Here is a 10,072-nt window from a genome sequence, read left to right as displayed (position 1 = left end):
AGCAGCAGGATGTGATCTGCCCCACTGAAAAAGGTACTGAGCCACATGGCTAACATAGATCAGAATAATGGGTTGATATAAGCTATAAGAGCTAATAAGTAGCCTGACCTAATGGGCCAATAAGCTTTATAACTTACAGAGATCTCTGTGTGATTTTCTTTGGGACTAAACGGCTGGGGTACCGGGCAGGAAAGAAACTGCAACAAGCCATGCCCCTTCATGTTTCACTTTTTTAAGTTAACATCATCATTATTTTGTTAGTATATAAATTTATTGTGATATTTTCATAATACATATCCTTATATTAGTTCTTATATGACATTAAATATATGTTACATACATATATATAGATAGATCTATATTTCAAGGTATAAGAGTAAAGATGGTATTTGTTTTTATGAGTGGCCTATTTTCCTTAAAACAATAATCTTAGGCTCTATCCATTTTTCTGTAAATTAACTAATTTCTCTTTTCTTTACAGATGAATAAAATTCTACTTTGAAACTACACATCATGCTTTCTTAATAAACTCATTTATTGATAAATTTCCAGGCTGCTCCCTGTATAGTTACTATGCATACTATGCAGGATACTATGCATAGCTCAACAATAAACATGAGAACACAAGTATCTCTGTGACCTTCTCATTTTGAATAACTTGAGTCTATTCTGGGGAGTGGTATGCATAGATAATATGGCAGTTCTATTTTTAAATAGTGTTTGTGTGTGTGTGTGTGTGTGTGAGAGAGAGAGAGAGAGAGAGAGAGAGAGAGAGAGAGAGAGAAAGTGGGAATATAGAGAGACCCACAAAGTGTATAATAATTCCTTTTCCCATAACATCTCCAACATTTGTGATCATTTATTTTCTTTATAGTAGACCCCCAAAGTCATTTTAATTCCTATATAACTAATGATTAAGACTACTGAACACATTTTTTCCAGGTTCTTCCTAGTAGGTTTTATTATGTCAGGACTGTTTAATTCACTAATGCCTAGATCATCTGGTTTTTGTTTGCTTGCTTGTTTTGGTTTGCTTTCAGTTCTTTATAGAATGTAGATATCAATCCATTGTTAGATATATAGGGCTCAGTATCACAGTACACAAATTGTTTGAACTCTTCAGTTTCTACCCTACCTAATGAAAAATGAGAATAGCAAAAGAATCTATACCCCAACATACCATGAATATTCACTATGTGTAAAATGCTTAATATGATTATCAGTAAAAAGAGATGTTGATACGAAAATTGTTTGTAATTATTGTACTGTTTGTTAAAACGACCCTGCAATAACAAGGCTACAAGAGGTTCTGAAATTGGGATTAGCAAGAGAACTAAACTACCAATGTGTCTTAAAGCTGAAAAGTTACTGTTCTGCTATGACCTACCTACACCAAGAGATGATACTTTGCCTATACAGCCGTACTTGGTGGTATCCAGGTCATTAAAAAATGCTAACTTTTATGCATTTTTCAGACATTCTTGCTCTGTCTTCTTACACAATGATGAAAAAGTAGAAAACATTTTATTTTTTAAAATAAATATAAATAAATGGAATTCAACTTCATATGAGGTTCCACTTCATGCTCCCCATCATTCTTGATGACATAAGTTAAAGAAGGTAACTAAAAAACTATTTGAAAAAGATATTGATTGGATAAAACTAGGTTTAGTTTTTATATTTGAAATTTAGCAATATTTGTTTATCACAAACATCCAAGTAAACTTGAAACTAATTGTTCATAAGAAAATTTGTTATATTATGATGTAGTAAATATTAAATCCTACATGGCTATACATGAACACCAAGAGAGAACAAAATAATAAATTGACCACTTGAGAATTGACATGATCTTGGAAGCTTAATTGTTTTTCCTGTGAATTGAATCACTCAGTATCCATCACAGAAAAAGAATGCTCGGTGGTACTTCAGAATTCACACTTGAGTCTTTAGCATCTTCAGAGATTTGTGCCCAAAGGAGACTATAAAAGATGACTATAACCACCACAACTTTGACTCTTCACTGAAAGATGAATGCATGCTCACTGCAAGACGTAGGACTTTGGCTTTTGGTAATGAATCTGGCTGACTGGTTTTCATTCATCATCTGAGAAAAACATGTATGTACTCAGTCAGTCACAGCACGAAAAAGGCAGGTAGAATCAAGCAGTCTGCCCGTGTGCCACCTTGGCTGGCTTGATTTGTTTCTACCATCAGTTTATGAGAGAGGAAGCAGTCACAATCAGAGAACCAGGGTTCCTGTTTACCTACACACAACACAGCAAGTCCTACCTTTCAATATTATCTAAATGTGTCACTGTTAAAAGAGTTGAAATCTTTGGGCACTTAGTGATATTTAAGAATTCAAGTAAAAGATTTAAAGGTTTTTAAAAACTGCTCATAAAGAGTTAACTTTGCTTATGAAAAGCTTACTATATTTTATGAAATTGCATATATGCTGAAAATAACATTATGTCATCTTATAAAAACCTGGTTAGAAACTAGTATTATATCAAGAAGTCATTTGTTCTCAATAAGCCTCTTTTAGTTATGTGTTAAGTTTTCGTATATTATTTTCATAGTGATTACATACATATTTCAAATTATTTGGTAAAATACTTTGTTTCAAATGTATACAAAAATCTAACAAATTTTCAATAATTTATTGATAATTTAAAATTCCTAACTAGTAGGTGTGTGAGTAATAATTTTATCTATGCAGGGAAATAATACAACATCTATTAAAGACATTCTTTCCAAATCAATTCTGGTTTATAGGAGTCTGAGATTTTTATTATTTAATATTATCATTATATAGATATTAAGTAAGACAGTTAGGGCAGTTTGAGTATCTAATTCTGATTTTACTATTATGTACCACATGCAAGTTAAGGAATCTTTTTTCAAAGTATTAAAATACAAATTTATTAAAATAGTATTTTATAAAAATGAAAGATTTTATATAAAACCTAATAATTTATGAAAATATTGCAATTCCATAAATTACCTATAAGCAACTATGCATAATTTTTAGATTAATGCTCATTTTAAGAAGCATTTAAAAGATTAGTTGCTATCTGAGTATTTCCTACAAAACTCTATGCATTCATCTTTCTTAACATGCCCAGGATTTATTTCTATTATTCTCATCTTTTACTTTTATATTTTGCTTTAAGGTGTACTTGGTTAAACAATATAATGTGATGAGAAAAGGTCATATTATGTGAGGAAAAGTTTTTAGGTGATTCTCCTAAAGAACTTTAAAATTTCAGAGTAATTCATCCCTGCAGGCAAATAATATGGCTGCTTGGGCATCTTGAAATGCAAATGTTTGTGTATTAACAAGAGCAAAACTATCCATTAACAAATTCCTTTCTGTCCTTTCTCCCTCACAGCCTGGTTCTGGCAGGAGCTACACTGTCCCATGGCTCTCCTGGAGAATGGGAACCACACTGCAGTGACAGAGTTCATTTTATTGGGCCTGACAGATGACCCAGTCCTTAGAGTCGTCCTCTTCATCATCATCCTGTGCATCTACCTGGTGACCGTGTCTGGGAACCTCAGCACCATCCTTCTCATCAGAGTCTCTTCCCAGCTCCATCACCCCATGTACTTTTTTCTCAGCCACTTGGCCTCTGCTGACATAGGCTACTCATCTTCTGTTACACCCAATATGCTTGTCGGCTTCCTGGTGGAGAGAAACACCATCTCCTATGTTGGATGTGCCATCCAACTGGGCTCAGCTGTTTTCTTTGGGACAGTTGAATGTTTTCTTCTGGCTGCCATGGCTTATGATCGTTTTATAGCAATCTGTAACCCATTGCTTTATTCAACCAAAATGTCCACGCAAGTTTGTGTCCAGTTGCTTGTAGTATCCTATGTTGGTGGCTTTTTTAATGCTTCCTCCTTCACGATGTCCTTCTTTTCTCTTCTCTTCTGTGGCCCCAACGGAGTCAATCACTTTTTCTGTGATTTTGCCCCATTAGTAAAACTCTCCTGTTCTGATGTCAGTGTCCCTGCAGTTGTCCCCTCATTCACAGCTGGCTCCATCATTGTGGTGACAGTGTTTGTCATAGCCGTCTCCTACATGTACATCCTCATCACCATCCTGAAGATGCGCTCCCCCGAGGGGCGCCACAAGGCCTTCTCCACCTGCACCTCCCACCTCACTGCAGTCACTCTGTTCTATGGGACCATCACCTTCATCTATGTGATGCCCAAGTCCAGCTACTCCACAGACCAGAACAAGGTGGTGTCTGTGTTCTACATGGTGGTGATCCCCATGCTGAACCCCCTCATCTACAGCCTCAGGAATAATGAGATCAAGGGTGCTCTGAAGAGACAGGTTGGTAGGAAAATACTTGCTTAAAGATACCTGTTATTTTTAAAGACTTGATATAGTAATAATGCTTAATTGATATAATACTAAGGTGAGTGTCCTGATTGAAAGAACTTGATGACACTGTTAGAATGTGAGAAGCTTGTCAATAAATATGGGTATTCAACTTTCATACAGCATAAAAAACTAGACAATTCTTTAATAATATCAAATGTCTTTAAAAAATTAAGGACATTAATCAGACAAACAAAAATTGCTAAACATACATTAGAAGTTACATTAATATTTTTCAAAGTTATTCATTAACTATGTCACAGATTGGATCCTAATTGTCCCTAGAGTCTCATGTCATTGTGAAAAGCCTGTTCTCTGTTGTGATGCATATGGGGAATGCTGCAAACATTTAGGAATTGAGACTAGTTGTTATATTTGTATTACTAAGGCATTCCAAAAACAATTCTTGCTTTATTTGGGGAATTATAATATAATTTCATTCCCCTTTCTTCCCTCCAAAACTTCCCGCATGTACCTCCTTGTTCTTTCAAATTTATATCTCCTACTTTTCACTTTTATTAACAACTTTTTAGTCCAATTAGTACTGAATGATTACACTGGGTGTCTGGGCATCCACAGGCTAAATAACATACCAGCAGCTGTGTTCATTTAAGAGAGTGACTCTCCCTACTCGAGAACCATCTGCTGCCAGTAGTTCCTCTAATATAGGTGGGACAGGGCTCTCCTGCCAATCCTCCCAGTGCCTCTTCTGCAAAAGTTCTCTGGAACTGTTAAGGTAGATGATGGTAATGATGACCCATGCTCAGGTGAGCACACAGAATATTTTGATCAGCTATAACCCTCGGCATTAACCACTACCCTCTGCATAGAGAAACATGTCTGACCAAGGTTGGGAGCAACACAAATGTCTTCTCAGGGCTGATGATTCCTGCCTCCCTCAACTCCTTGCTGTGTGCCGCTGCCCAGCTCAGACCTCTTGCCTGGGCTAATCTGTGTTGTTCTATACCAGGAACAAAGTAGGAGTTCTTGTGTAGTAATGAGCAGATTCCCAAGTTTCCAAGAGCCAAGAAAAACAAACCAAAAACTTTCCCAACAGAGTCAAGCTTTGATGCTAGATCATGAGACTGAGAAAAGGAAAGTTTGAGAAAGTCTTCATGGTCAGAGACACACCCTGCTCTGCATGCCAGGGCTTTCCTGGCTGTCTTTGCCTGAAGCTGTGATTACCTTCAGTAGAGATTCTGGCAATCTTCAGATGATGGCGGCTACCACACTCATTCACTCCCATTTCCTATCTTTGCTTGAGTGCTTCAGAAGAAAATTCCATCTTTGAATACATCTTAGAATTACAGTTTAGAATTCTTATATGTAATAGCTCTATTCTATGTCTCTGGTGTTGCAAATGAGAAATGGTCAAAATAGAACTTATAGTCTACAGTAGGATTCCAAGATTGAAAATTAAAAGTAAGTAATGCTGTCTATGAGTTTGGGTTGGGTACTGTGAGACAAAACCAAGATAAAACAAAACAAAAATAAAGAAGAAGGAAAACCAACTGAGTAGAAGAGGTTGATTGCTAGGGCATAGAATGTTCACTATAGTCATCTCTCAGAACTCAGTGCCCCAGCAAGGACTAAAGAATGGTCTTCCATTCACCTCGGATGGAGGATTCTCTCTGATCTGTTAGTTGTGTGAATTCAGTACTCACACATGTGAATTAGATCAATTTCAGAGTTTTCAGTTACAACAACGGCAGCATTGATCAGTTTAATCAAACCCATGGGGCCACAACCTGTACAAGTATAAATCCTAAGTTCAATATCAAATTAGAGTTTACAGGATAGGAATTCTGTGAACATCCATAGAATATATGAGAACCAGACATAGGGGGACCTAACATTCAAATATTCTCTTCCAACATAAGACATTTGATAATTTAGAAGAAAGCACTACCAACATGCATTGTAGGTTTAATGCTCTTTAGGGATGGGTGGATGGAAACAAAAACTGAGGCCTGTCCCTTGGAAATATATCATTGATAGACATCACACATATTCTCATGAAAACAGGAAATGTAAGTAAAGAAGCCATGCACAGATAGCAGTCACAGAACTCTCACCTTAAACTTGTATTCAATACAGTCAAAAACAAGTGATATCTCAAAGTAAATGAAATAAATATACAAACACCTTAAGGCTCAAGTTTTCCTATCAAGTGTTGAGAAAGATTGCCAAGCCAAAGGGATTCCAGGAATACTAAATATGAAAGTCAGTGAAAGCAATATATGAAAGAAATAAAACCAGTAACATTTGGTTGATATTGGGATTACTAGACACAAGTCATAATATAGTATCTTTTTAAAAAATATGGAGTTACTTGAAATATTTATAATCACAGAAATGAAAAACAATGTGCAAATGAGATAAGAAGTGTTCAGGGTTGCATGGATATATAATAATATCCAGTATGATATATCTCTCCTAGAGCCCAGCAGCACTACCATTGCAGGTTCTGAGAACTGCACCGTAGCTGAAACATGTGACAAAAACCTTAAAATAGCCTTTATGAATATGACAGAGTCCTTAAAGAATAAATTAATAAGTCCCTTGTGGTGATTTGAAAGAAAATGACCCCCAAAGGGAGTGGCACTATTAAGAGCTGTGATCTTGTTGAAGTGGCCTTGTTGGAGGAAGCGTGTCACTGTGGGGTTGGATTGTGCTCTTCTTTTCTCAGTCTTCGCTCAAAGTGGTTCTAAGAGCACTTCCTGTTGCCTGTGGCCAAGATGTAGAACTCTCAGCTCCTCCAGCACTCATGCCTGCCTTTGCACCACTATGATACATCATAATGACAATGTGCTGAACCTCTGAAAATGTGAGCCACCCAATTAAATGTGTTTCCTGCAGAAGAATTGCTGTGGTCATGGTGTCTATCCACAGAAAAAGAAACCCTAACCAAGACAGAAGTTGGTACCAGGGACTGGGGTGTTATGGTAGGCCTGATCATGCTCCTGTTTGAAGGAACGTGGGCCTTGGGACTGTGAAATAGAAAAGTAGTTGAATAATTTAGTGCTTAATGGATCATCTTAGTAGGAGCATGGAAGACTGTGGTGCTGAGTGTGATTTGATAAACTGTGGGGGCCTGGTTCAAAGGTTTCAGAGGAGTAAAATGTTACTATGTGGTCTAGAGACTGTTCTTATGATATTTTGTTAAAGAATTTGACTGCTTTGCCCTTTTCTGAAGAGTCTACTTGAGCCTGAAGTGAAGCGGCATGGATGCATTCCATTTGCTGAGGAAATCTCAAAACAGTCCAGTATAGACTCTACTGTGTGGTTATTAGTGTTTATGTTTATAAAGATTTATAAGGAAAGGGAGCGAGCTGTGCAAGAAAAAATACAAAATGTAAGATTTGAAGAGAAAAGAGAACCAAGAAGTGGAATGGAACTAAGTCCTATTTTAAGGAAGTAAAAAGATCATGGGTTAGAATAAAGGGAGTTGTGATATCAGTGCAAGATGCCACCTAGGTATATCTCAAACTTGTGAAAAGGAATTTACAAAAAGCTTAGAGCCAAGTGTGGTGGCGCATGCCTTTAATCACAGTGCTCCAGAGGCAGAGGCTGTTGGATCTCTGAGTTAGAGGCCAGCCAGTTCTAAGGATCCAGTTCAAAGACAGCCAAGCTTAGGCAGTGAAGGAAATCAGAGAAAACCAAAAGATGGTGAAGTTTAATTGGACAAGAGGACATATTCCAATTCCATCAAGCAACAGAACTTGGCAGATTTGTACCTATGGTTTAAACTGTAGAGTCACAGATAGACGAAAGGAGTTATAAAATATTTCTCCTCCACTAAGGAAAGTTATTGAGACCAGGCATATATCAGGGGTAACCTTGAATGGAGGTCAGGAAAGGCCATTTTATAAAGCTGTGAAGGATTGCCTTGGATATCCAAAGATGTTGGAGATGCCAGAGCCACGAGCTACCTGCCAAGGAGAGTTGCTAAGAGGGAGTGTCCAATAGAGAGAAATGTTGTAATCAACAAAGCTGGAGAGAGTGAAACCTGAAAAGCCTTTTGACATCAGATGTGGAGATAAAGCAATGTTTGGAGTTTGCCCAAGTGGTTTTCAGTCTTTTGCTTTGGTCCATTATTTCATCACTATGACCCTTCCCTGTGCTTTGGAATGGTGATGTATATCATGTTCCATTTTATGTTCAAAGTATATTATCTGCTTTTTATTTTGACTTAACATGGGAGTACAGTTAAGAGATTGCATGAATCTCCAAAGAAACTTTGAACTTTAGACTTTTAAATAAATTTCAGACTGTTCTAGACTATGGGGACTTTTGAAGATAGATTGAATATATTTTTACATTGTGATATGGCTACAAGCTTTTGGGAGATTAAGAGTGGAATGGAGTAGTCCGAAAGAAAATGGCACCCAAAAGGAATGGTACTAATAAGAGATGTAGTCTTGCTGGAGTAGGTATGACCTTGTTGGAGGAAATGTGTTACTTTGAGAGTGGGCTTGGAAGTCTCCTTTTCTCAGCTTCAGTCAGTGTGACACTTAGAGCACTTTCTATTGTCTATGGGTCAAGATGTAGGACTCTCAGTTCCTTCTTCAGCACCATGTCTTCCTGCATTCCACCATGTTGCACCATGGTGATAACAGACTAAATCTCTGAAAATATAAGCCACCTCAATTGAGTGTTTTACTTTATAGGAGTTGATGTGGCCATGGTGTTTCCTCACAGCAATAGAAGCCCTTAACTGAGACATAAAAAAATCTATGAAAAACAAAGAGTGGAAGGAAATGAATAAAACAATCCAAGAACTAAAAATAGAAATAGAATCAATAAAGAAAATTAAAACTGATGAAAATCATTAAAGAAAAAGTTTAGGAACTTTAAGAGGAATTTTAGAGGCAAGTCTCACCAACAAAGTATGAGAGATGGAAAAGAGAATCTCAGGCATTAACAACCTGAAGGAAGAAATTGATGTCTCAAAAAATGTTAAATCTAAAAACCTCCAAGCACAAAACATCCAGGAACTCTGGGACACTATGAAAAGATAAAACCAAAAAAATAATAGGCATAGAGGAATGAGAAGAAACTCATTTCAATATTTTCAGCAAAATTCTAGAAGACAGTTTCCCAAGCATGCAAGACCACCAAATAGATTAGACCAGAAAAGAAAGGCCCATGGACACATAAAATCAAAACCCTAAGAATACAGACCAAAGAAAGAATATTAAAAGCTGCAAGGGAAAAAAAAATAATTAATACACAAAGGCAAACCAATTAAAAAATACATAATTTCTAGGAGGAGACTCTAAAAGCCAGAAGGGCCTGTACAGTTATTCTACAGATTCTCAAAAAGCATAGATATCAAACAAAACTTTCAATTACAATCAGTAAGACATTTCATGATAAAAACAAAATTAAGCAATTATCAATCTACAAATCCAGCCCGACAGAAAGTTTTAGGAAAACTCCAACCAAAAGAGTTCAACCACAGTCCAGAAAAGCCAAGAAAGAAAAACAATCCCATACCAGAAAATCAAAGCGAAACACATATACACACACATACACAACAATAAAAAAAACAGAAATCAACAACACTGCTCATTGATAACTCTCAACATCAATGGTATCAAAAGATACAGATTAACAGGAATGCTTCAAAAACATCCAAGAAACACACCTTACCATCAACGATAGATATTACTTCAA

The 10,072-nt window shown here is 36.6% G+C and overlaps 1 protein-coding gene across 1 annotated transcript; it reads left to right on the top strand.

Moving 5' to 3' along the window:
* The first annotated feature begins 3,424 nt into the window (after positions 1-3,424).
* LOC125417097 (olfactory receptor 5P76) lies at positions 3,425-4,369 on the top strand. The gene has a single exon (XM_048460372.3). It carries the CDS (start codon positions 3,425-3,427, stop codon positions 4,367-4,369), a length of 945 nt encoding a protein of 314 aa, XP_048316329.3.
* Positions 4,370-10,072: the final 5,703 nt, after the last annotated feature.

The sequence above is a fragment of the Myodes glareolus genome, chromosome 7 (assembly GCF_982192425.1).
Source record: "Myodes glareolus chromosome 7, mMyoGla1.1, whole genome shotgun sequence".
In the NCBI taxonomy this organism is placed as follows: Eukaryota; Metazoa; Chordata; class Mammalia; order Rodentia; family Cricetidae; genus Myodes; species Myodes glareolus.
The sequence above is the reverse complement of the archived record's forward strand: the minus strand, read 5'-3'. Positions and strand labels throughout refer to the sequence as shown.

Bases quoted from the DNA above. Each gene is read 5' to 3' on its own strand.
- LOC125417097 (XM_048460372.3), top strand. From the start codon at position 3,425: ATGGCTCTCCTGGAGAATGGGAACCACACTGCAGTGACAGAGTTCATT.